General features: G+C 48.0%; 1 protein-coding gene across 4 annotated transcripts in view; it reads right to left on the bottom strand.

Moving 5' to 3' along the window:
• Positions 1 to 6,057: 6,057 nt before the first annotated feature.
• LOC142880459 (vitamin D3 receptor B) overlaps positions 6,058 to 27,775 on the bottom strand; it is a 30,864-nt gene continuing 9,146 nt past the window's right edge. For all 4 annotated transcript variants that reach the window (XM_076014404.1, XM_076014402.1, XM_076014401.1 and 1 more), the window contains 8 exons: positions 17,962 to 18,109; positions 16,156 to 16,286; positions 14,372 to 14,568; positions 13,076 to 13,175; positions 12,221 to 12,401; positions 9,453 to 9,604; positions 7,580 to 7,696; positions 6,058 to 6,360 (listed from right to left, as the gene is read on the bottom strand). In XM_076014404.1, coding sequence (XP_075870519.1) covers positions 6,107 to 6,360; positions 7,580 to 7,696; positions 9,453 to 9,604; positions 12,221 to 12,401; positions 13,076 to 13,175; positions 14,372 to 14,568; positions 16,156 to 16,286; positions 17,962 to 18,107 — 1,278 coding nt within the window. In that variant the 5' untranslated portion in view covers positions 18,108 to 18,109 and the 3' untranslated portion in view covers positions 6,058 to 6,106. The remainder of the gene's footprint in view (positions 6,361 to 7,579; positions 7,697 to 9,452; positions 9,605 to 12,220; positions 12,402 to 13,075; positions 13,176 to 14,371; positions 14,569 to 16,155; positions 16,287 to 17,961; positions 18,110 to 27,775) is intronic.

Here is a 27,775-nt window from a genome sequence, read left to right on the forward strand (position 1 = left end):
CAAACAAACAAAAAGAGAGCACATTTTAAAATCAAGGGGGAAATTGTTAGGAACACTTTTCAGAATAATTTGGACTAAAACTACAAGTCGATTCAAGGTGAAAATGATTGGCAGGTTAATTGACAAAACACTAGTACGTAGCATCGGCTGAAGAATATTACTAAGATATCCCCAAAGGACAGAGCGAGGAGGAACAGAGTTGCAGATGAGAGTATTTTTCGGTTTGCAGTAAATGCATCCTCACCCTAAGCCAGTCTGAGCACTGTTTGTCAGAGTGCAGGCACTGTATTAAAACACTCCCGGTAGTTTGTGCGTAAAAAAAGGCAACGCTTAGTCTGAGAAGAAGTAGAAGAAAATAGGAAAAACTGTACATGAAGGAAAAAAAGAAAAAAAAAAAAAAAGACAACTATGAATGACTTCATTAGCTGGACTCTCCCAAAATCTGTGAGATATCTCTGAGGTAATCATTGAAGTATGAGTCATTAGCAAGCAATAAATACCAACATGAATACAAATATTACAAAAAAGTAAAAACAGAGGCAAATTCTTAATGCTAAAGCAAAAAATCTGAGCTAAAAGAGGTAGGTTTTTTAGGTAGATTATGGTGTACATCCATTGTGGACACTCCTTTTTTTTGTAAGAAATACATTAAGTTGATTCCATTACAATCCCTGTCCTAATGAAAAACAAAACAAAAAGAAAAAAAAAGAAGAGGAAAATGGAAAAAAGAAAACTAAAATAAGAAAAGACACGACATCCTTTGAACGGGAAAATGGTCCACTGGTTTCTACGAGTGACCGCTTACATGTTTGTTTTTCTAACTGACAGGATTTGTAATGGCAATAGTTATATTCAAAAAAACAAACAAACAAACAAAAAAAAAATCAAACAAACATCTGCTAACATGATATTCTGTAAAGCTTGCTGGTGATAGTGTACCATTGGTTCGATATTGCAGGCAATGTTTCTGTGTTGTATGTTGTCAGACTCACGGGAACCTCCGTCCGCACCACTCATCCCAAGGAAAAAATAAAAACAAGTGATAGCGAGGATGGCGGATTTCCACTGACAAAATGGTTTTCAAGTTCCAGTATTCTAACAAACCACGACTCTAAGTTTAAAAAAAAGAAAAAAGAAAGAGACTAACTTCCAGCCTGTGAGCAGCCTCGCATGGTAAAAACCAAACAGGAGCCTCTGGGCCATGTACCACCGTCACCTTGTGCCCCATCACGTCCCCACGCTCGCAATCTCTGCGCATGTGACCGACCGTGCACGCAGGTGGCGCCGAAACCATTCAGGCCCCCCCTTAAAGGTAATCTTAAAAATGAAAGATACGAATGAAGCGCGCGGCGGTGCATGCCTGGAGGGGGATTTCACATTTAAAGGAGGGAAAAACAGTTTGTTTTTGTTTTTTTTGTTTTTTTAAATCTCAAGTGCCTAAATTGTTTGTGGAAAGCAGCAGGAACTGTTGTCGTGACGAAACTACTCCTCATTTGACAGACTTTCTCATGTGCGGCCACCAGAACTCCTCCCTAAACAACTAAATCCAGCATATTTACGAACCGCGAAGTGGGCTTAAGGTAAGACCAGGACCTGATGCATCAAACGGAGGAAACTTTATGGAAGACGAGTCCAGTTGCATCCGGCGTAAAGCTTAATGAACGATCCACAGTGAGGACGTCGCACCAACAGTCGGGTGGTGGCAGAGTCCCGGTCGGTGGGGGGGGTGGGGATGGGGTGGGGGGGTTGGGGGTGGGGTTGTGGTTCTCGCGGAGGAGAGCGTCGGTCAGAGGCCTGAGAAATCGGCAGTTTATGCTTGAAAATTCCATCGCGAGACAAAAGAGATCAAACGTTCCTGTTTTTTTTTTTTTTGCAAATGCGAACCTTGGATAAACCGGATGAGGGCGGCCGTGTGTCGCGTTGAGTCGTCTGCATCTTACAAAAGAGTTTGATTCACGCTCTCGAACGTTTGCATGAGGCAGAGAAGTAATAGTCAAAGTAATATCAAACAGTAAAGGAAAAAGAAAGAAAAAAAAGAAAAGAAATCAGGGAGAGGGCAAAAAAAAAAAAAAAACAACCGAACGCGTGTGGAAAAAAAAAGTTCCCCCAAAGATCTAAAACCCTAACCTAAGAGTTCCCTCACCATGCAAAAGAAGAAGGATCTCCTGATGCCACTTGTTTTGCTAACAGCTGTGTGATACATTCGCCAGCTCCGTCCTGTTCGGCCTTTAAAATGCCCGAGAGCAAACTCCTCTGTTACCCTGTTCTCGCGTGGAGGAATCCACCCCCCTGTGGCACTTACATGTCGACCAAAAACTCCCACTGTGCTAACACATACACAAATCAACACTGAATCTCCATCTATAAGAACACGGAAGAAAAGAAGAAAATATATGTATATTAAAAAAAAAATAAAAAAAAAAAAAATCCATTGCTAGCTACAAAAATATAGTGTTGAGATGAGGAGGAGAAGGAGGAGATCAAAGATGGAGACTTTTCCACACTTCAAAAGTCAGTGTTCAGTAACCAAGCACATTATACCTCTCATCAAACTGACATACTATACATATGAGTGGTACTGCCTCAACGACCCACGCGCCTCGCCTCCTCCCACTTCAATCACAGCAGGGAGATTTTATTTTTATTTTTATTTATTTATTTTTTGGGCGGTGCAACGTGGGAAAACGTCCACCGCGTCCACGCCGGCTACGCAGAACACACGTCAGCTTCCGCAGTGTCACAGTGACTGAAGACCAGTTGGAATAAAGCACAGTGATGGGAGAATGGACTTTGTGTGGAAAAAAAAAAAAGAAGAAGAAGAAAAAAGAAAGGAAATAAAAGACAGGAAGGAGGAAAAAGGTCAAAGCAGGAGATCAAACACAGAGACAGTGAGGGCTGAAGAAATTAAAGCATGTTGGCTCCCAGCACTGAGATGGACCCGTTAAAGCGGCTTGTGGAGATGAGGAAGGCTGCCGGTGGGGTGTGTGTGTGTGTGTGGGGAGGAGGGGGGGGGGGGGGCGGGGCATGCACACCTTCCGTAGGTGCCTTCAGTCAAACAGCAGAGCGAGGAGCTCCGCCTCGGCAGAAATGCCAAGTCGCCGCACATGAGATCACAGAAACTCGACAAGAATCAGCCGTCTTTCAAGTCCTGATACACTTAAAGAAAGGAGAGAGAGAGAGAGAGAGAGAGAGAGAGAGAGAGAGAGAGAGAGAGAGAGAGAGAGAGATTTCGCATATCTTCACCATAATCCCACATGCAGCGAGCCGTACATTACTGGCCCTCCCAACCGAGATAAGCCCGCTTTCCTCAGCCTTCAGATGTGGCGAGTTGAAACACCACAAAGGACACCGGAGGAAAGAAAAAAAAAGAAAGGCGGACGAGTTCTTATCGCACACCAGCTTATCTTCCCACAAGCCGTGGATTTTCAAAAAATAAAGTAAAACAGAATAATAATAATAAAAAAAAAAAATCTGCAGATTACATAAGAGGAACATCCACGGCCCTGGAGTCATCCTCTCAATCCACTGTAATGTATCCCATGTATAAATAGCCCGGTGGTCTATATGGCTTATATATATATATATATATATATATATATATATATATATATATATATATATATGAGAGAGAGAGAAGCAGCATGTATATTTAGCTGGTCGTTAACTGGAAATGAACCCTGGTGGAGGGGAAAAAAAATAACAAATCAGCCCACTGTTTAACAAGAGAGAGAGAAATAAAAAGAGGGAGAGAGAGAGAGAGAGAGAGAGAGAGAAGAGTTCAATATGTGTGCACTCCCTGTTTAGTTCGGTCCTAACTACCTAATAAAAAAACCAAAAGGTGATCAAAGTCCAAGCGACGGGCGCATAGTGTCTGACAATAAAGTGAGAGCGGGTCGAAGAGCTTTTAAAAAAAGGGGGGGGGGGTTTCTGTTGTATTTGCAAATATATATTTCTGAAAGAGAAATATCTCTGTAGCCCTATGTACAGCGGTGGACATACATACATACAAACATATCTATGTAGATATCTATACAGATATATGTATATATATGTATATGTATATATACATATACATATATAATATATATGTATATATAATGTCTATATATGTTCATATACATACATATATATCATATCTCTCTCTCTCTCTCACACACACACACACGGTATTTACACAATGCGGCCACTAGAGGGCTGCGCAGCATACGTCATTAAATGAGGGAGTTGGCCCGGGTGCAGGGGGGCGTTCGCGACCGCCGCCTCTGCACCGGGACCGCCGGCTGATCCAGGCGATCAGCGTCCCTGACAGAAAAAAAACAAACAAAAAAAAATAAAATAAACACCGAAGCAGGTGTTTTGAGTGTGTGGAGGTCTGAAGCAGCTTCCCGAAACCCTGCACGGAGGAGGAACAATTCACGGAATTGTATGTTTTTCTTAAAAAGGTGAGTTGACGATTATATATCTATATATATTTATATATATATATATATATATATACGTATGTGTGTAAAAAAAACAACAACCAAAAAAACAAAACAAAAGCACTGAAGTTACATCCACATCTGTGCCAAATTCCAAGTATGGTATGCGAGCATGTGTCCAGAGGACAGAAGCCTTGGTTTACTATTCCAGTTCCATTTGGGATCTTAGCCTCGTTAAACATCTTGGATACGCAGACGCTGTATACGAATACATAGGCATCGAGTAAAAGGTGGCATAACAGTGCTCAGGATACATGTGCGAAGGATTAACTATTTACAGGGGAAGAGGGGAAGAAAAGGAGGAGGAGGAGGAGGAGAGAGGGAGCGAGCCTTTTACTGGCGGCTCGCGTCGATTGACAAGTTAGCAAGTGTAAGAGTCGCTAACACATTTAGTGGCTAAAATTCTCACCTCAAAGAGGGGAAAAAAAGAGGAGGAAAAAAAAAAGCAGGACCCCCAAACCCCCCCCACCCACCCCCAAAAGAAAATCTACTTCTAAAACCCTCACTACAATTACGCACGACGTCCTGTGTTTCTGCGGCGAAACGGACAAAAACGACAACATTTTTTCCTTCATAGGCCGCGAGGCCGCTCGGACGCCCCGCCAAATCGAGCCGCGGTTGTTTAGTTCATTAGCGCTGGCTGGCTGGCTGGCTGGCTGGCTGACTGGCTGGCTGGCTGGCTGGCTCACAGAGGCGGAAGAGCAGCCGGTAGCATTTATACCTTTGGTGAGATGTGAAAGGCATGTGTCTGGTGTGTACAAACACATAGAAAAAAAAACAAAAAAAACAACAACAACAACACATGTGCTGCCTCGGAGAGAAGCTGATGTAGTTTTCGAGAAAAGAAAATCTGAACACTGAATTTCTGAAAGGCATCAGAAAAGTCAAGCAGCCACGTGCAGGCAACTGTGTCTGAACTGAACTGCTCTGTGCAGAGAGGAAAGAGAAAAGTGACTGTCTGTACGGAGGTGAAGGAACGTGAAAACATTCCCAGTAAAACCAAGAGGTAGCTCAACTGAATGGCTAAATAAATAGCTTAGTCTGCTTGCTGTGTTGGTATGTGTGTGTGTGTGTGTGTGTAAATGTGTGAGTGTGCGTACACAAGTACACAAGTCGGGCGCCAGCACGCGCACCCTCGCACCCTCGCCGTGAAAAATAAAATAATACAGAAAAATAAAATAAAGTAAAATGTCCAGGTATTTGAAGCAGCTGTGTGTTGATTTAAACACTTGACAATAGACAAACACTGTGTAGGCAGAAGTTGTATGCAGTGGGATTGGTTGGTTGGTTGGTTGGTTGGTTGGAAAGTGTCCTTTTGTTTCAGCGCCTGCCTCCCCTCCATACCACCTCCGCCTTTACGTCCACATAGACGCTTTTTTTTCTTTTTAAGACAAGACAGGAACATTGAACCTGGCACCCAGCGCATGCACACGAGGTGGGGGGGGGGGCACACAAACGCGCACGCTCGCACGCACGCACGGCGCCTTTTTCTCTGCTTAAAATCCAAGCCAGCACATCTTCAGTGCTTCCCCCCCCCCCCCGCCCCCATCTTACCCCCCCGCCCCCAACGCCCCCCCTACTTCTCTCCACCTTCCTTTCATTCCTTCTCCTCGCTGCAGCGCCCTCTAGGAGACCTCGCTGCCGAACACCTCCAGCACCAGCGGGGTGAGCTGCATGCTGTGCTCCGGCTGGAAGGACAACGAGCGGTACTGCTTGGAGTGCTCCTCGTTGAGGCTGCGCAGGTCGGCCAGCTTCTGGATCATCTTGGCGTAGAGCAGCCGCCCGCCGGGCCGGTGCAGCCGGATGTAGGCCTGCAGCGTCTCCGACAGCCGGTCCTGCAGGGCTTCGATCCGAGCGTGATCCTGCACACCTGGGCGGTCTGCGGAGGGAGGGAGGGAGGGAGAGAGAGAGAGAGGGAGAGAGAGAGAGAGAGAGAGAGAGAGAGAGGGAGAGAGAGAGAGAGGGAGAGAGAGACAAAGGATATTAATGTGGTGTTGGAGAGCACAGCTGGAAAGTCAAAAAAACAAACAAAAAACAAAAGTGCACTACCAGTCAAAAGGTTTTCTACACTGTAGATACACACAAGAGACATCACATACGTGACCAAGATATGTGGATTAATGTGGCAAAAGAAAATATGTTATGTTATGTATGTTTTATATAAACGGTGGCTATTCTAAATCATCTAAAAGATAAACCGTGAGTTACTTCACAACGTTTCGTTAAATACATATTCCATATGTGTTCCTTCATAGGTCTGATGCATTGAGGGACACAACACAATGTAAATGGTCATGAAAATGAAAGAAAAACCATTAAATCGGAAGAATGTGTCCAAACTTTTGATTGGTAGAGTAAGCAGCAGGCAAAGAGCAAAAACACACACGCGTTGTCTCGTCTTTGTTGTAGATTCTGATGAAGGTTTAAAAAAAAAAAAAGGTTAGAAAAAGTTGAGGTGTTTCTCATTATGAAAGTGAAAGGAAGATGGTGGTGCGTTCACGCCATTGCAGTCAGGTGGCTTGCTAATTTTAGAACCGGCAGCAGAGCTCATTTATGTATTGTTAATGAGGTGCCTGCGGAATGTAAATAGTCACAGAGATACACACTACGCATCCTTGCGTAACAATGCATGTATAATGTATGGGCCAATGTGCGCCACACACGCACAAAAATCAAAATAAAATAAAAAAAAGGTCAACACTCAGAGAGAGAAGACTTGGAATGCACCTAAGCATCGTTTGTTTGACTGACAGATCACTATCACGTTTCTTTCTGAAGGTTTCACATTTTACATGAGACTTTTCATGAGAAAAACTTGATAGTTTCACATTTTTCCTTCCAAATTTTCCTCGTGACAATGTGAAACCTTCACATTATTTCGTGAAAGTTTCACGCTAGAACGTGATACTGAGCCTTGTTTTTTTTTGTTGTTGTTGTTGTTGTTCTAGTGTGGCAAACAAAGCGCTTCCATACAAAACAATCAAAACCCTCTAAACGCACATATTCCCCAAGCGCTCGGCTTTAATTAGCAATTCACGAGAGCCACCTATAGGGAGCGCCCCGCCCCGCCGCGCCGCGCCGCGCCGAGCCGCGGGTACCTGGAGAGAGCAGGCAGATGGCCATTAGCAGCACGTGTTCCTCCTCCCGCAGGTTGAGCTTCTTCAGTCCCACCTGGAACTTGACCAGCGGCTCCAGCAGCTCCAGAGTGTGGCCCGCTGCGGAGGACACGGCGGCACATGGTTTAGTGCCTGCGCAGCATGTGGAACCGGTTGCGCAACGTTACAGCAGAACAACGAGGGCCCCCGGGGAGGAAGTCAACGTCTTTACGTAGAATTGTTATTTTGCTCGTCCTGGTCGTCTCTTTGGGGGGGGGGGGGAACTGTTGCGCAGCTTCAGAGTTGTTTGCTGACGACTGCTGGAAAAATAATTCTCTTTAATCAGTGTGTTTGAATCCAAATGAGTGCATCCGCTACTTGCTGGGGAGGAGGGGTTGCCCCTCCCCTCCCCTCCCCTCCCCTCCCCAGCCCTGTAAATCTTATGTTGCTGCAACACATGCGAATCACAGGCGTTCACTCTCCTCACGGACTGCATCTATTTTTTAGTTGGGTGCTCTGAACCTCAGTTAATTATTTACCTTGTGGAATAATTACTGACTGGCGTGCTGTGGATTTGTCTTAGCAGCAATTTCTATTTCAACAGCAATTTAAATATTATCATTTTTTCATTCCGTATTTCCAGAGGAGAAGACTTGCATTATTAAGTACCAATTAAAAAAAACAACAACATATCTCTCCAGAAAAACAAAAACAAAAAACATTTAGCCTTCTGTTCACAGCGTGTTACAAAAATAAGGGTGTTGGCTTAAAAACGGCTCCTTGTTTGAACGATTGAAAGGGAAGAAAAACAAAGTGGCTGTCAGGTGGTCTCCGACACCCTGAGGAATGGAATTTTTTTGCAATTGAATTCATTTTGCAAGTTTTGCATCCTAAGGGAACGGTAACGTGTCTGTGAGCTTGCAGATTGGCTGTCTCCCACCAACACACGCCGTGAGCACAAACTATAAACTCACATGGAGCCCCTGTGACGGCGCAACAAAATAATCTAATTAAAATTTAATTGAACGGTCAAATTCTTTTTAGTGGCACACATGCTCCTAATTGCATTTTACCACTGGCGCGGCTCTATTTATAGTCGCAAACGAGAGCAAAGCGACGGCCCCCCCGTCCGTCTCGCAGTTCCGTCCATCTGTCTGTCTGTCTGTCTGTCTGTCTGTCCGTTTGACCTCTTCTGAGATATTTTCAGAATAGAGGCGCAGCCGCGCCTTGTCCAGACAGTGGTTGTTTTGTGCGGCTAACGGGTCAGGAGTGACATTCTTTGCTTGATCCCAGTGAGAGGGGTCTTGTGTGAGAGGTAACTGAAAGCTGTGCCCACAGGGGGGATGGGGGGGGTTCTGCGGATATGTAAGACTGTTCCTTTGCAGGGAGGAAAGAAAGAGAGGGAGAAGAAAACGAGAGAAAAAAAAAAAAAAAAGGGGGCCTCTTCTGCATTCTTTTGCTACGGGTGCTCACAGGCAGCGAGAGGTGCGCTGCGAGCGGTGAGGTGGATCTGTTTGACAATCACAATGGGACGCTGCTTAACCTGAGGACAGCTTACGTTTCACAATAAAGCCCACGGGCTTATTTCCTTTGTGAGCCGACGACGGAGGGAGCCTGCAGCCGGGCTCGACGGTCACGACGGAGACTCGCGCGCAGAGACGAGAACCCGCGGCAAAGTGCACCGAAAGCGAGCAAAGAGGCCGACGCCTCTTCATCGGCTCGCCTCATTCTGCATCGAATGGCAGGTTGCTCTCCCTCTGCCGCCTATCAGCCTCAATCTTTCTTTCACCCCCTGGCGCGCTCGGCTACGTAGCGCTCGGCCGCTCCTTCCAGCGGCCGCCGCTGCACACGTGGCAGCGCTCGGACTGGGACTGACCTTTGGTGACGTCACTGATCTGGTATTTAAAATCAGGCCCGCCGCAGCTCCAGGACATGTCTTCCAGGTTGAAGCTCTGATTGGAGCGCAGCATGATCACCTCGATGGCGCTGGATTTGAGCAGTGCGATCTGGTCCTCAGCGGTCAGCTCCCTGCAGAAAAAGATAGAAATAAAATGTTTAAATAAAAAAGAAAGAAGGAAAGAAGGAAAGAAAGAAAGAAAGAAAGAAAGAAAGACGCATTAAGCTGTGGAACTTATTCATGAAATGAACGTTTCATTTCAAAAGGTTCCATAATATATATAATACACCCGGTTTCGGCACTTTATTTTTCCATCCCAGATTTAAAAGGTAAAAAAATAAAAAATAAATTACAAACTCATTATATGCGTTTTTTCAATAAGAAAGATGAACGCAGGTCAAATGGCACGACTCCTGCGCCTCATGTTGTGATGGATCGTTTTTAAAAACGTTTCCAAAGTGGAGCTACCGAGCGGGCAGGAGACAGGGTTTAGAAGCTGCGGCTCTTTGGGGGAGGTCCGGCTCGTTATTCAGGGCTTAGGCTGCACATCATAAGTGGACAAACATTCCACAGGTAATCCCTGCACGTCCATCACCGTCTGCCGCTTGGAACGGAAACTTTCAGGAAATACAGGCCCCGACTCGTTTTAGCCTTGACTTTGGGGTGACCCACCACCACCACCACCACCACCACCACCGCAGCCACAACTATTACCGCCTGAAGCCGGGAGGGTTCAGCCCTTGTAACGCACCGAGACCAAACCCACTGAAAGTGGAGGGAAAAAACAACAACAATGGAACAATGAGGTGAGAGTCGAGCTTTTGTCTTGTGCAGCCACAAAAAAATGGGCCAACTTCCATTGACTAACATTGTTCTTTGACATAAATCTACTCAGTAAAATGCGTAGCGGATGCTGCCACAGATCACAGGTCGCGCCATTGTGCATTTGAGAACAACAGACAGCCTTCTGAATGTAAATATGTTTAGAAAATCAATTAAAAAAAACCCAGCACATTTCCATTTCTGTTGGTCGGCGGTTTAAATAAACCCCCTGCCTGCAGCAGAGGTATCCTGGAATAATCTCCTCCACATGCATGTTTGTCAGGTGATGTAAAGCGCACGTCAAGGCAGGCAGCGGACGCACGCGTACAGACTCGGTGTGAGGTCACACCGATCAGGAGGAGGAAGAAATGCGGAAATGGCCCACTGCAGGAACAGGCTCAATGACAACAATGACGCCGGCAGAACACAAAGAAAAGTCCAAAGAGTGGACCGACAGTAAAACTGAGGGGTTCTTTCCTCTGAATATCAACACTCAATATTTAAAGTTAACAAAAAAACCTTGTTGTCTCCTTCGTTGCACAATCTGACACGGCAGGGCGCGGCAAAGAACACAGATTTATTTAGACGTATTAAAAAAAAAAAAAAAGTTTCAAAGTTCAAACCGGCACTATTTTTGGTTCCGCCTGCCATTTATCTGCTGCTGTAAAGTGACACGCTGTCAATTGCGCCACAAAAAATTTGTGATCAAATGAAAAAAGAAAGAAAACCCTGGTATCTTGATACCGCACGCAAAGTACAAACAGTAAAGCAGACCCCCCCCCTCCCCCACACACACTCCTGAAATAAAAGACAGCGGTTCAACCAGAACCGTAGTGTGCAGGCGAGGCCCTGAAACAGAACCGACTGGCCAACATGTGTCGATCTTGTGTCGATCGTCAGATAAAGGGCTGAACAGTCTCAGGTTATCAGTTACGAGCGAACACAGTGCCAAGACTCCAAACAAAAACAACTCCATGGTGGCAAACGTCCAAACGCGGAAGATTTCTCTGCAAACATGTTCGCCTTCCCGGCCGTGGGCGCATGCCAGTGTGTGTGTGTGTGTGTGTGTGCGTGTGTGTGTGTGTGTGTGAGTAATGACGGCCTTTAGACCTGGCCGTCACCGTGGCACGACATCAACAGCCTGCAAAACAAGCAGGTGTACAAAGTTTTCGAGTTGGATGGAGGTAAAAGGTCACCTGGAGACGTGCAAATAAGGGAAGAATGAGGGCGGCTCAGAGAGAGAGAGAGAGAGAGAGGGAGGGAGAGAGAGGGAGAGAGAGAGAGGGAGGGAGAGCGAGGGAGAGAGAGAGAGGGAGGGAGAGAGAGAGAGAGAGAGAGAGAGAGAGAGAGAGGGAGGGAGAGCGAGGGAGAGAGAGAGGGAGAGAGAGGGAGAGGGAGAGGGAGAGAGAGAGAGAGAGGGAGAGGGAGAGAGAGAGAGAGAGAGGGAGAGAGAGAGAGGGGGAGAGAGAGAGAGAGAGAGAGAGAGAGGGAGAGGGAGAGAGGGGGAGAGAGAGAGAGAGAGAGAGAGAGAGGGAGAGGGAGAGAGAGAGAGGGAGAGAGAGCGAGAGAGAGAGAGCGAGAGAGAGAGAGGGAGAGAGAGAGCGAGTAGGGTGAGTGTCAGTGTGGTACGTAGAGATTGCGACTGGTCATCATGCTGCCGTTAGGTAAGCGGGTTAAAAGTTGAACTGCAGTTATAACAGCAGCAATGATTTCACATGCAACCTTGTCTACTCGCACCGCCAGTGAGAACTGGGTCGCGTGAAGTGGTCTTCCTCGGCCCCGCGGGGCCCAGGAGTCAAATTCTCAACATGTCACAGATTGTTTTGTGGCTAACGCGGAGTGACAACGCTTGGAGGACAAACAGGCACGCGGCGAAGGCGAGAGTTCCCTCTCGCCGCAGACGAGACGCGGCCACCGGTGCGCACCTGAAGCCGGGGATCATCTTGGCGAAGCCGATGACCTTCTGGATGCTGTAGGAGACCAGGTCGGCCAGGTGAGGCAGCATGGAGAAGCTGGAGCCCTCCTCCTCGCTGGAGTCGGGGCTGCTGCCCTGCTCGTGGTACATCATCAGCAGGTTGTTGATGTTCATCTTGGTGTCCACCGACTCTGCGCACAGCGAGACCAAGACAAAGTCTCAGCGGGCCCGTTGGTTACGGCGATCGCCACCCGTTTAAGGAGAGTAAAAGGAGTGTAATTTTAAAGGAACACAATGGTATTTGTCTACCTTAAGGGTATTGGCAACCTAAATATTTTTTGTCTGAGTCACTGATGTGCCACAGGGAGGACGGCGCCACTGTCACCGACACGGCTCCCTCTGGCCGGGTGCAGGACGACACAACTCTGGTCGCCTGCCCAGCACCCTCCCATTTGAACGCACGCAGGCCCCGTTTCTTTCTGACCCCCTCCATTCTAATATTCTGTGGCCTTTCCAACAACTCTACCATTATAAACACACACTGACGAGTGAGCTTGCAAGTCTCTTACAGTAAAGCGAGAGGTGTTGCTGGTGGCATGAGAGGGTGCCTGGCAGGCGACCAAGGATACATGATCCCAAACATCATTGGCCTGCAATGCTGACTTGGTAGCAGGTGTTTCATTCTTCCCAAAAGGCTGATTTTTTTTTGATTTTTTTTTAAAACAAATCTATTTTTAAAGTATCACTTGAATGTATAAAAACTACAGCTTTGCTTGCAACCGGAGCAGTAGCCTGCAGTGATAACCGACATCTCTTTCTCCAAATAGTCGCTGTTTATCATTCATGAATAAGGTTAGCCTCCCACCTGGAGAGTGACTGAAGGAGTCGGAGGAGGCATCAGACAGCGAGTGGAGGGATGCGGCTCTACTGGCGCTGCGTGTCACCGGGCCCTCGCGAACAGGAGGCTGGGAAAGAGAAAGACCGCAGCGGCTCATTTATTCAAATTCACACTATTAAAATGACAAAAAAAGGCATCTAAAATATTACCGAAACAAGAAAAGTTGCAGCTAAGTGATGTCTGACCAGATGCTCATTAGGAACTAAATCAATTTTGACTTTGAAAGTGGTTTAAAAAACAAAAAACAGAAAAAACAGAAAAAGGGACTAGTGGGAGCCGTTGTTCCTGAAAACAAATTGACAAGCACACTGATTAAAATTAATAAAGATGATCACTAAATAATTTGCATTTAATTGCAGGAAAATTCTTAATCCTGCGGGGAACAAATCGCAAAGCGGAAAACATAAAACGCTTTGATTATCTTAATTTGCATTTTAAAACGGCATCCACAATTCTAAATAATGATATGTTGGCGGAGGCGGAAATAAATTCTCATTTTGATGGACATTAAAATGTTGCAAATGTGTTTGTTAATGCTGCGCAAATTATCCCGGGAGACACTTCTGATAGTTTCCCCTTCTGCAGAAGCAATTACCGACGTTTCTGAAATTATACTTGGTCCTTCCATCCATTTGCTGTCGGGGCTGCAGAAGCCAATCGCAGCTGTCTTCAGGTGGGAGTGGGTGGGGGTGGGTGGGGGTGTCACACCCTGGACAAGTTGCCAATTTTATCACAGGGCCACACAGAGAGACAAACAACCATCTGCACTTACGACCACAGACAATTTGGAGTTTCCGATTAGCCTTGTGTGTGTGTGTGTGTGTGTGTGTGTGTGTGTGTGTCTGTGTGTGTGTGTGTCTGTGTGTGTCACTAACCCAGCACATAAAGATTTGCTATGAATCGCGTTTCAGGACACAGCCGTCCTGTCAGTTGTTTTAAAGGTGTTTATTTTTGTATTGTGGTCTATGGGAAAAATGCTTTTTGGGCCCATGGGATATTTTTTGCTGCAGTACCTCGAGTGGCCACTGGGGAGAATTGGCTCGCCGCCGTATTGCCAGTCCGGTATCCAGTTCTTAACATACACCCATGGTGTGTGTGTGTGTGCGCGTGTGCGGGAAGTTGGAGAACCCAGCGAGAACCCACACAGAGCACGAAGCACCGAGGCTCGGCTTTGCAAACTAAGCCTCGGCCTCATTCTGAAATCACTCTTGACGACCGAACGCGACTCGTGAGGTGCGTCGTCACGCGTCTCCGTGCACCGACCCTGAAGCGGCAGAAGTCAGAGTAGGAGTCGTCGTAGGTCTTGTGGTGCGCCTCCACCAGCGTGGCGATGACCTGGCTCTGCTCGTCGCTCAGCCGGGGCCGCCGCGCCTCCCGCTCCGCCTCTCGCTGCGCCTCCTCGTCCTTCCTCCGCTGGATCAGGTCCTTCTTCCTCTGCACTTCCTCGTCTGTCAGGATGACTGAGGGCGAAGGGAGGGAGAGAGAAAGAGGGAGGGAGGTAGGGAGGTAGGGAGGGAGGTAGGGAGGTAGGGAGGGAGGGAGGGAGGCACACAAGGGGACGTTCAAAAAAACAGAATAAAATCTACGAGCGCAGCAGGACACAGAGCACCGTTTCTTTTTGTTTTATTTTAACGAGCAGAATAAATTTAAAGGATTCAGTCGACTTGAAGCTGGCGGCAAATGGCGGCAAATGGCGGCCGAGGGAGGTCTGGGGGGGGGGCGGGGGGGGGGGGGGGGGTGAGCGGGATCGCGTTACAGTCGCAGGTACGGCGCCATCAAAGCGGTTCCGACCGCTCGCCGCTCACAAAGGCCTCGCCCCGGTCCGTACATGTGTTTCGGATTGCGATGACAGTTATAGCAGCGCGGCGCTGGTCGGGGTGCGCTGGGGGGGGGGGGGGGCTTGTTATTCTCCAGAGGAAGAGAATGGGGAGGGAGCGAGTCCATATGGAGACCCCCGCCGCCCGGGACAACTGAACTCATTGTCTGTGTTCTGTTCCCTCCTTGTTGTTCCAGCCACTGAATTAGCTCACAGAAAGAGAAACAGAAAGAGGGAGAGAGCGCTGGGTCCCGACAACAGCAACATTCAGCTGGAAGTGAAGCGGGCGGCAGGGCGGCTTTGTTTTTGTTGGGGGGGTTTTTTCTCTCCCTTTTTTACAAAAAGGAAAGAAAAGGAGAGAAAAGAGAAAGGGCGGCGGGGGAGGACAATATACGGACATCACACGAGGAAGACGGACCGGAGAATAAAATTAAAAGTCGAGCTGCTATTTACGGACTGGGAAAACAAACAGGAGTGTTTGGAAAGAAGAGGCCTCGGCCAGACTGTACATAAAGCAGGTGTTCAAACTTTGGATTAAGTATACCCACACACATCGTGCAATGCCAGGAGGCCCCCGGCCGAGTTCAAATAGAACATGTAAACACTCTAATGGTGGCAAAGACCCTGAGATACTTGACCCCCGTCCACATATTACATAATGGACGCCACGAAGGGGCCAGAGAGGGTCTCCGAACGGCAAATAAAGTGTTGTGCAATTTCCTTGTTCTTCGGACGGTCCATCTTAAGACGCGCAGAGGAGCGACGGAGCAGATGTACCAGTATTACAAACACTAATATCTCATTTTCTTTAAGGTTATGGTCTGTTTTTTTTCTTTAGATTTTGTTGTTTTTTGTGAATGGGGACTTTCTGTGTTTGGTACACAACAAACACAGCCAGTCAAAATTATTTTTGTTTTTCTTTACAACTTTCTACACTGACTGACTGCTAGTGTGCATCCTATTTCCAACAAGTGCTATAGTTGCAACACAATGTAATAAATACGTGAGTGCTAAAAAACAAAAAACAAAAAAAAACAACAACAATCTTTAAATGAAAATAAAAAAAACACGATTCACAAAAAAATGATTGCAAGCCAAATCTCCCAATTACACAGCACACGTTGTCCCTCTGTTTGTGAATGTGCTATGTGAAGCAAAGCTGCGGCTGCTGCTGCTGTGAGGTGCATCAGGCGCTGCAGAGGTAAAAGGCAGCCCGTCCCGCCGTGCTTACACTCTTTCATCATGCCGATGTCCACGCAGCGCTTCAGCCGGCATGCCTGGCAGTGGCGCCTGTTGTCCTTGGTGATGGTGCAACTGCCGTTGAAGGGACACGTGAAGGTGGCCTTGCGCTTCATGCTGCGCCTGAGGGAGAAGCAAACAGGCAAGTTCTGCTTCAAAAGAAATAAATAAAAGCAGACCGATAAACACGTTACAAATAGCCGTACAAAATGTTTCTTTTTAAAAAAAAACACCGCTTTCAAGGATTTTTATTTTTTCTGAGAATGTCGCGGAGCAAGTGAGCGCTGGCGCCAAACGCCGGCGCGTGTTTACGCTTAACGCGGCAGGTCGATGGCGTTTGGTGCGAGTAGCGGCGCCCGGACCCCGGAACATTATTTCTTGTCCTTGACGGCAGAGAGAGCGAGACGGCACAAATATGGACGGGCGCCAAGGAATCCGCGGGTAAGAGACGAGGCCTCGCCAAGCGCTGACGTCAAGCCCCGGTGATTTAGCCGCGCGCGCGCACACACACATACACACGCGCGCACCAACAATTACACACAGATGTGAGAGGGAACGCGCAGGCGAGTGCGGCGGCCAGTGAGAGGTCAGCGGAGGGCCAGCCGAGGCTCGGAGACGAGGAAGGATATCGTCAAAACATCCGTCTCTTTTATCCCCCCCCTCCCCCCCACACCACCACCACCACCACCTCCCCCACCCCTGAAATATCGACCGAAAAATGGCTACTTCAGTCAAAGCGGAAACTTGTGTTTATTAAGGGGCGCAGCAGCGGCGGCGGCGGCTGGGAGGCTATAGGGCCTCGGCTCATCTGTATTCCGTGTGTGTTGCCGGGCATTAATGTGAACTATTGTCAGCCTTTGTGTGTCAGTGTGTGTGTGTGTGTGTGTGTGTTCTTATGCAACCGTGGGTGGTAATTACATCAAATGTGCAAGTATCTGTGTGGGTGGCTTTTCTTCTTCTCCCCCTCTAATATATGCCGGTTCAGACCCGTGTTTTGTCTTTTTATGTAAACATATGTCGCGACTTGCTGACGAGCACCTTTGTTTAATTTGCTTCTCGCCGGCCGATATGAGAAATTTCCCCGACGCACCGCGCGCGCACGTAGCTGTGCTTCCATTCCAGTTTTCCGCAAAATAAAAGCGATATTTCGAAAAATTTCAACAAAAGTACAATCGCAACCTACTGTTTTTTTTCCATCGAATGGTGCGAAGCGCATAAGCCGTAATTCTCGTCAAAGATTTTGTTCCTACTTTGAGGGTCGGTGGATGTACAAAACACTTGCACTTTGGAGCAATTTCGGTTGTGACTACTGCTGCCGCCGCCGCCGTCGCTGTTGTCATCGGGAGGCGAAGGCAGCAGTTGATAGTTCGAAGGCAAAGTCTGTATGTGCGGGAGCGGACACGAAGGAGGGATTCCTGGGTGAGGATCGTCACCGAGGAACTCGCAGACGAATTGCGGGGTCAGAATTACGGAACGACACGGGGATAAGTTTAATGAGCTTGGTGGTGCCACTGAACCGTGGAGGTGGAGTGAAAAGTCTTCACATCGATACATCTGGAAAACCGCCTCATCAGAGCGTAAAAACCTTTTAGCCACATTTGAGAGGTTTTTCGAAGTTTAGGCGTTTCCATTACCAGTTTTTTATTTTTATTATTTAGGGTTTTTGCGCAATTCTAGGGTGTAACGGAAACGCAGCTTGTGTGTGGACCAGGTTTATTCGATCGGGACTCCTGCTAACCGGAGGCAGAGCGGGTGGGGTGGATCCGAGACGGAGGCTTGCAGGTGGCCCTGGACGTACCTGAAGAAGCCCTTGCAGCCCTCGCAGGTCATGGCGTTGAAGTGGAAGCCCGTGGCCTTGTCGCCGCACACGCCGCAGATCCTCGGCATGTTCCTGTCGAACTCATCCTGGGCCAGAGTGGAGGTGCTCACGACGGTGGACTCCATCACTGCACGAGGAGGAGACAGAAGAGATGAGCTTGTTGCCAGACGAGCAGTGCTCAGTCATTAAAGGTTGCCGTCAGGGTCGGGAGACCCACTGACAGTCTCGCAATCCACAGATCTCCACGCATCGAATTGGATTTTTTTTTTTTTAAATCTTTGACTTTTTATCTTTGACTTTCACGTAGGGTTAGGGTGAGCCTGCCACTGCCACCAAATGCAGATCGTTAGCGGGTTTAAACAGGTTTTCGGCCAGTGGTAAGGGGGCTTATGAGGAAGGTCCCCGATGAAATTTTGATTTGTTAAATTTCCTTCATGTCCAAAGATCTGCAGCAGGAAAAGCGTTTAACCTCGACAATAAAAAACAAAGTGACGCCTCTTTCCACTCGTGTCCAAACAGCGCTCCCCTCCGCTCTCGACGAACGGGAGGCCGAGGTTTCCCCTGCGTGAGTGAACTGCGCGCCAGCGTTTCTGTCCCGAGCCGCAGAATTAGAGCCATATGAATCAAGAAGGGGAAAAAAAAGAAGAAAAAAAAAAAGACCATGTTCCATTTTCCTGAAAAACAAGGCTGGATCTGGGTTACATTTGATTACATAGCGGTGCGGGTATCTATTTCACTTAACAGCCTCATAACAATAGAGGAGGAGGAGGAAGGGGTGGGGGGGGGCAGGCTGGTGGGCGTTTCCAAGCAAGGTTATCATCCTTTAGAAAAAAATAAACAAATAAACAATGACATTTTTTTCCTTTCAGCGCGAAAGCAAAGCAGAACAACACGACACGCTCGCAAATCAGCAGCCAATGAGGTGAGTGGCGGCGGATGAATAATTCAAAAGGTTTTGACAGATCGCTCCATCACTCTCCATTAACTAAACAACTTCAAAAAAAATTTTTTTTCCCCCTCTTCTCATTAACTGCAGGACGAACAACAAGCGCGTTCTGCTCCAGTAGCGGGAATATGAACGACGTGACTGTGAGACAAACTGTACTCGTGATTCCTTATATAACAGACAAGCTTGTTTGCGCCTGTTTGTGTGTGTGTGTGTGTGTGTGAGTGTAGGCTCATGATGTATGCATGCATGTATGTATGTAAGCGCACATGATGACATAATGCCGTGACAACCATTGGAATCTCGGCGCTCCGGCGGTGGGGAAGAGACGCTGCAAATGTGGAAACGAAAAAACAACACCCAACAAAAAAAAAACAACCCATGCTGTGAAAAGTGTCTGACCGGGATCTCTGACGAACCCAGCGCCAAACTCAACCGGTTCACCCACAAGTTTGAGTGAAAGAATGTCGCAACAACAGAATCCGCCAAAAAAAAAAAAAAGAAAGAAGAAAAACGCTCGCTGAACGCCGGCTCCACAGGAACAAGACGGACTCTCGGCGGCCTGCGTCGGCCTGGAGAGGACGAAACCGGGTGTGACTGCTTTGCTGCGGTTCGTTCACGGGACACCGGTGACTGAATGTCCCGATGGCTTGACGACGTCCTCGGGCACAACAACAGGATCTGACCGGAAGGGGCCGCGACGCGACGTGGCGATTGTTACGGAGGGGGAACGATAAATATTCATGTGACTGCGAGTGGCTGCAGCTGACAGATAATATTTGTGGCTCTCTTCAACACGCAGGTTGAGGTGAACCGCGACGCGCGGCCGACGACAAAGGAGCGCAAGGCGCGACCAGAAGTGAACTTCTGGCGCACTCAACTCAAATAAAAGCCAGAGTGGAGCGACGGCGCGTGACGGACGCATTTGACAGTGAACCCTAAACACTGTGCGGTAGTTTATCATTTACATTGCACAGTGACAGGGGTTAAATGTTTGGTTGTTGTTGTTGTTTTTTTTTGTTTTTTCGTCCCGTTAAAAATAGCCGTCAGTCCCTTCAGAGGGCCGGCGCTGACCCGACTGAGAACTTCGAACTCCGAAGCGATGCCACGACACACTTTTATCTGCTAACGCGTCCAGATAAGGTCTCGCTAAGCTATTTACTACATATGATAACGTTCCCCAGCTGATGTAATGAGAATGGGCACCGGCTGCCCGGCGTGACCTAAATAACATGAGCAGCAACTGGAGATTCAAAACAATCCAAATGCATGAAATATTTTCTCCAAAATGAAAAATAAAAATAATAAAAAAAACAAACATGAAATTGAATCCCCCCCCCAGTAAAACGTTCAACAATCTGGCAAGAGAGGGTTTATTTATCTTGTGTCAAGCCCAAGAGAGGTCAGCTGATCATTCCGGGGCCGATATCCAGGGACAAACAAGCTTGCACACTCGCATCGACGCCCGAGGGCAATTTAGAGTCACTGATTAACCTAATTTGCACGTCTTTGAGCAGTGGGAGGAAAAACTGTTGGGGAGCCGGAGCAGCCAGAGGGAAACCAGACAAGAGGCCCGGTGCCAAAACAGCACCGACGGTAGCTGGAAAACACAATCCAGCACTTCCCCGCCGCTGCGGACGCGCAACGCCGCTCATCGATTCAGCAAAATGCAGCCAAACTGAGAGGATAACGTAATAACGATGATGATGCAAAGCTGCCTCCGGGACGGAATTGGAACAAAGGTCGTGGCGCAACAGCTGGAACAAGTTCACACAAACCGCTGCTTGCCGCTGGACGTTAAGATATATAGCTATATAGATATATAAATGTGGTTGTTTTGTTTTTTTATTACATTTTGCTGCCTCTTAGCCAGGACTCCCTTGGAAAAGAGGTTTTTCCTCTCAGTGGGATGTTCCTGGTAAAATAAAGGTTAAATAAGAAAACAGCGCGGCCCTGATGCCACGGTTCCGTCGTGAACATGCAGGGCTTCGGCTGCACAGGTTGCCTGAAGAGCGCAAGCGGCGTGGGAGGATTCGCTGCATTGACGGTTAACAGAGAGTTCGCAGCGTGATGCAGCAAAAATGGCAAAAATGACAGCAAGGACTTGAGGAGGCGGCGGTGTTGAGGCGCGTTAGGGTTCGACGTGTCACAAAGTGTCTCCGCCGACTGCGAGCGATCTCACTCCACGAGCGCAACACCAGGCGAAGCAGGAGTGGCAGTTCAAAAGGAGAAACCCCCCCCCCCCCCCGCTGCACTTCCAGCGCGCCATTCGAGAGTCGCTGGCCAGGTGCAGACCAGAGCGGCATGCCGCCTCCCTCGTTCATCACGGAGGGAGCGCTGAGACTGGTGTTGATTGAAGCGGGGGGGAGGGAGGGAGGGAGGGAATCGCCTTACGTCCGCGAGAGTCCCGTAACACAGCGGCGGTGTGAGTGTGTGTGTGTGTGTATCCAGCCAGCGATGCCAACAGAGGGGGTGGAAAACACTGTCATTTTCAGAACGTGCTCCTATTTATTTACACTTCAGACTGCCTGGACCTCTAGAGAGGCAGGTACGTGATGCAGCAGAGAGGGAAAATATTTCTCATCTGGAAAGTGAAAGGACAAAAAAAAAAAAAAACAACTCTGGGCAGTTTTACAAGCCAACGTCATCGTAATGACTCCAAACGATCTCAAGCCCGTGTTTCTAAATCATTTACAGCCCAGCCCATACTGGGTACATATTATGGGTAATTAATTATACGACAGCTTCAACACCAGACAAGGCGGCCTGGCGGTCACCACTCACTGCGAGAACATCCCAGGTTCTGTTCCTGGATGTTCTCCCACAGTCTGGCCTGGGTTTCCCACAGTTGCTCCTGTTTCCACAATCCCAATCATTGCGTTGCATCCAGCTGTTAGTCTGGATCGTGCCGCACACCATCCTGTCTATTTCTATTTATTCTATTTATAAAAGTTCAAGAGCAACTTTTCAGACAACATCCTGTTCGAGCAGCTAAACCTCCAACTTCAAAAGGTCTCCCTGTCGTTTCTCTGGTTCGAGCGTCTCTCTTAACTTCTCTTATTTCATGCTGCAGTTTTTTCCCCTGCTCGAGCCGCCGGTATTTATTGCAGCGACACAAGGGTGCACACATGACAACTTGCATGATAACTAAAAGCAGCCTCAATCGCAATAAATAAACAAATAAATTAATCACAAAACTCCCGTGAAAGCACACGTTGTGTAGCAACGGAGGACATATTGGCAGCGTCTCGACAGGAAACCAAGGCCATGGCAGAAAAAAAAAATCGAATCCCTTAAAACCGTCTCTCCCTCAAGAAGAACTGCAAAATTGCACGCATGAGGTCGGACCTCACACGAGGTTTGGATTGTCCCTAGAACCCTGTTTTACTTTGCAAAAAAAAAAAAGCAGGTAATTTATAGGCATGAGGAGAAAATGTTCAGATGGCATTGTAGTGTCGGCTGGGAAAAAAAGCATTGGGCTCACATCCCAACTGATAAACAACCAATCTGTGCAGGAAATTGAGCATGTAGCCATAATACCTGCTAGATTCTAGGTTCCTTTGATGTGTGAGGGCCAGCTTGTGCCCTGCACTGGGGTACAATGACTGGGATTGTGCAGTTTGGAACACGGCAGGCCTGTGCGATTAATCGATTTCAAATCAGAAGCAGTTTTATTAGTCAAGGTGATGTTAAAAAATCAAGATGATGCGTTTTCCTCGCACATGCTTCCGGCCTGTTCGCCTCTACAAAATACAAAGGTTTTGCACTTTATTCATTTATCGTTGCTCAAGATGACAGAAAAACATTTTTGTGTTTATCCACAGGGGGATTTTTTTGTGTTTGGTTCTTCAGTTTTCAGTTTATTCCCAAATAAGGGAAACTCATCTTGGTTTATGAAGAACCTGCTCATTCTCAAGTGAAGTTTGGTGAAAGTGAGGCTCTCACTTCATTAATCCCAAGGGATTCATCAGACTGTGAACGTCACTTTACTGAACCCAAGGAGGACTTGGAGTATCTTTCAGTTGCACTTCATTCCCAATAGGGAAATTAGTTTGCTATTTTTCTTTAAAAAATAAAGTGTTTGAAATAATTCATTCCATTGTCTTTTGTAGCTTTACCAAAAAAAAAAAAAAAAAAAAAATCGAAATCGAAATCGAAAATCAAAGAAAATCTAAGATTTCAGAGAAGAAAAAAAAATCCATCCAAAATCGCCCAACCCTAGAACTCGGATATAAAACCTCCCAGCCTTGTTTGGGAGGGAAAGAGGGAAAGAGGCTCAATACAACAAGTTTAACCAGAGCTGGAGCAAATCATCAACGCTGAATGTGAAACGCTGACGGTAAACATTCTGCACACTCACTGTACAGAGGGAGAAGAAGAAAAAAAAAAGAAACTCTTTCGTCTTCCAATATCATCAAGTGATCAGCCTCCAGTGATTGCATTCAGCCTTGACAGCCCATTACACTAAATGCACAGTAGTATTGAGAGAGAGCGCTAAATAATTTAGCAGGTTATTAGACCAGATCTGCGCTCGCTCCAGTCTCAGGCACGCCGGTCCAGGAACCTGGTTTCCTGCCCGCGGCCGCTGCGCGCCGACTCCCCCCCCCCCCCCTGCATCACACACACGTTGAGTGCCGAGTGTCGCGGGGCAACACTCAGATTTACCGCACTGACTGGACGTGACGAAACAAAACGTGACCCGATGTTGATCACAAGGACATGAAGCGTGCAAATTTCCCCATCATGGGATCAATAAAGGTCTTCTTCTTCTTCTTGTTGAGGCACAAAACCCAAGGACAGAACAGTTCTTTTTACCGCTGTTTAAAGAATGCGATACGCCCTCTTAGAATGCTGGATAAGATGCAGTTAACAGTACTGCGGCGCTTTGACTATTTTTTTTTTTTACTGACCAACCAGTCACTGCCGGGTGTTGATTTGCAGCACCGAGTAACGCACAGCGCACACTGTGAAAAGTGCAGTGTACAAGTAGGCAAAGTGTTTTCAGACAGAGATGCGTATGTGGAGCAGCGACAGCACAAAAAAAGAGAGAGAGAGAGAAAAAACAACAGTAACTGGGATGTTATCTATGATTTAGACTTCCGTTGTGGCTCATTGAATTTGCACCGACAAGTCGGCGAGTGTGTGGGCGGAGCTGCTCCCCCACGTGTTTCAGTTGTTGTTTGCGGGGTCCAAGACGTCTTCCGCGGGCCGACGCCGCGGCGTTTGCGGACTTTCCCCGACGCTGTCAGCAGATTGGTAATAAATCCACGCGCGAGCTGCGCACATCTGCACCGTCGAACCCAAACCCACACAGGCAACAAACGCGGGCGCGCACGCTAGGCCTTATTTCATGCATGACAGAGAGGACGTGGAGAGAAGCCGCTCGCTTCCGCTCACGCAAGACGGCCGCGACGCTGAAAATCGCACGGATGGGGCGCCCGACAGTCACGCCTAATGACTGGGGGGGGGGGAGTGGCACGTATGGCACGTGAAGTGGAGCGGCGCTGAGGGTAATTAAAGTAGCTCATCTCAGGCACATGACCGGTATGACTGGGAATAAGCTCACTCACACCCCGCTGGAAGAGACAAATCTCCTCTCATCTCCTCCGACCGCAGCGACGAAGAGGCTTCGCCGCCGACTGGTGAAACACACGTTGAATCCCCGACGGTCTTCTAATGGAGTCAAACGTTGGTAGCAAATTCAAAAAAAAAAAACAGTGATGTGCCGACTGCCATGTTAGAACTGTGGAAGGAAGGAATGAATGAATGAATGAATGCATTTTATTGTGTCATGTCCAAATAAGACACCACAAAAACTGTCTTAAATTATAACACTCACTTCCTGTAGATGACGCCACAATTCACCGGAGGCTAACACATAAATAAAGGAGTAAATGAAATAAAAGAACAACAGACTGAATGTGTCACCTAAACTGTACCACCTGTACTTTCTGTTCTCTTCGCCCAGGCTTCTCTCACTCTCTTATTCGGCAAGGGTGAATACCTTCTCATCAACAAACATTTCAGTCCGTCTGCATCATTCAGCCACACCTATCAACCAACCAACTCCTGACGCAACTCATGGAGTAAACAACACAGCAGTGACAGCTGATGCAGGAGTGTCCTCCTCTGTGTTGGTGCCGAGACCAGATAAAAGCAAATGGTTGCTTCAGGAAAGGCATCTGACTTTAAATACAAGTGACAAATTAACATTGGAATCAATTCATATGAAGTCTAAATACTGGCCTGAAGGTAGCGGCTTCAAGAGAAAAGAAAACTAGCAGAAGGTGGTAACAGCGACCAAAAGCCTCGTAGTAGAATGTCATTGTTGTTGTTTTCTTTTCTGCGTGGGCGGGGCTGCGGTTGTTGCCATTTTGTCCCTCCTTTTGTGCCAAATAAACAATTAAAAAAAAAAAACAGCCTTTAGCCACGCAATCAACGAGTGACCACAAACTCAATGTTACCAGATATGTACGTCCAAAAAATGTCACAGAGGAAGAAGAAGAATCTTTTGCAAGCCGACGACTTCAAAAGCCGTGTCTGGCCTTGTGTGCGCTGACCTACTGCACGACGACGACGACGACAACACAAAGAACCTGCGCGGCGCGGTTCGCCACGTCAGCCGCAGCTGCCTCGTTTCTTTGCCCACGGGCGTGCGAGTAGCTGAGAACGGACGTGCGCGTTTACGTCGAAGCGCATCGAAGCGGCCGTCCGACGGCAAGAGCGCTGGCGCTGATCTCCGGCTGCACGCGGCCCAGTTACGGCAGCGCTGGACGGACGACGGCTGGACGCCGCGCCGCAACCTGACAGGCCATTTGCTGATTGCATTGCGCGGAGAGCGAGAGCAGAAGTCTGCAGCGCTGAGAGACGATGGCGGCGGTAGTGGCGTAGGAGGAGGAGGAGGAGGAGGAGGAGGAGGAGGGCTGCACGAGATGAGCAGGGAGGAGCTGATTGGATGGGGGAGGGGAGGATGCAGAGGGTATGGAGTAAAAACAGACCCGGACGTATACATACATAGTCACTGCATGTGGGGGGGGTGGGGGGTAGAGGGCACGACCTCTGAGTCACAGTGACTTTTATGCCACATAGCGCACGTGTGCCGCGTTGCAGACAGGGGGGGAAAAGAGAAGAGAGCTGAGACGAGCGCGACGAGTCCGCGCGTTTGGAGGGTTTTTGTTTTTTTTTGGTGACTTTAAAAGGAGCGCTAAAAATATGCCGTTTTAAGCCGACTTCAATTACCGGCTAAATATAAATAAAAGTCTTATCTGTGACGGCGCCTCATCCTGACGAGAGTCAAGGCCGGCTGGTTACTTTTCATGCTGGTTTTCAAGCGCGTGTTACAGTCGGATTTATTCCCGCCGGCGAGCTCCTGCAGTGCCATCTTCAAAAAGCGAGGACGTGCCTTTTCTCTCCGTCGCGTGGGCACGTGCACGTGCGACGCCGTGTCTTGGGTGGTCGGCTAAACACGGCGTTCAAGGTGATGGTTTATCCCCCCCCCCCCCCCCCAGTCCCCCCGCCCCTGCCGTGGGCCTCCACTCAGAAGAGCGCGCGTGACAGCCGCTGCACCTCCCCGCTCTTTCAAGGAGCAATTACAGAGAAGACCACCACGTGTTTGTGATGAGAGAGAGAGAGAGAGAAATGTATTTAGCGCAACTGCAAGTTATTCATCAACGATTAATCTGGAGGACTTGCCGTAGGAGTGATAATTCAAAATCCAGGGCTGCGCAGATGCTGCGATGCTTTTCCTTAAACGTTGTCAAATGAGTCGATTTTACATCTTTTCACGACCACATGACGCACATTTAATGATAGCAGTCATCCGACGAGGCGATCGGGTCTGCAGGAGGAGGAAGAAGAGGAGGAGGAGGAGGAGGAGGAGGAGTGGAGGTCGGGGGTTTGGTAATGTGACTGGCAGCCTCGGAGTTTGGGAGTCGCGGGGGAAACATCTGCGCAGACCAATGAGGAAGAAATGAGGTCTGCAGTAATTATTGTGCAGTAACGCAAAAAGTGACCCAAGCTTGTCATTTTAACTGGGTGGTGAAAGATGCAAACAAGACGTCGGCCCCGATGTTTTAGTCGGTGTGGTCGTGTGTGTGTGTGGTGGTGGTGGTGGTGGTGATGGTGGGGGGGGGGGGGGGGGCGGGGGGGTTAGGAGTTTCCTCTTCGTTCAAAAAAAAAAAAAAACCCCAACGAGACGAAGGCGGAAGGGCAGGGAAGAGAAACAAGTGCCGCAGAGCGAGCATGCATGCATGCATGCAGCCCCGCACTGACTCATCTTTTCCTCCGTTGATTTATTCACATCATGGCTGCAATGACACACGTCTCGTAATCCAGAAGGCGGACATGTGAAAGTCTTTAAAGGCAAGACGCTGAGCGGCAGGGGCCCCTCGACGCTCTCCGGTTAATAGGCCGTCAGCCCCGTTTAGACAGAATGGTTTGGGATGTTGAGGACTTGAAGAGAGAAAAAAAAAAAAGGAGGGCGGATCATCTTAAGACAATGTTGTAAATGTACTATTTATTCGCTGACAAAGGAAAGTGTGAGTCTGCCACAAACGTGAGTTTAAAATAGCAGCATCACTCGCACACGTGCATATATTAATGACTTCTTTTTTTTTTTTTCTCGCTGTTGTCGTTTTGTAGCCCAGGCTACGGGACGGTGCACACGGAAGGAACAGAACGTACCCACGTCGGTGCGTCTATGGAAAACTGACATTTTACACAGATGTTATCCACCGCGTGTCCATTAATGAGAACAGGAGAACAGGAGGACTGTCAAAGTCATTTTCACTGAGGGCCTCACCAGGAGAGGGCCCGTTGCAGCCGGGAGACTGTATCAATGTAATCACT

Source organism: Nelusetta ayraudi, unplaced genomic scaffold (assembly GCF_046127955.1).
Source record: "Nelusetta ayraudi isolate G7.1 ecotype Tasmania unplaced genomic scaffold, CSIRO-AGI_Nayr_v1 ptg000168l, whole genome shotgun sequence".
NCBI classification, from domain to species: domain Eukaryota; kingdom Metazoa; phylum Chordata; class Actinopteri; order Tetraodontiformes; family Monacanthidae; genus Nelusetta; species Nelusetta ayraudi.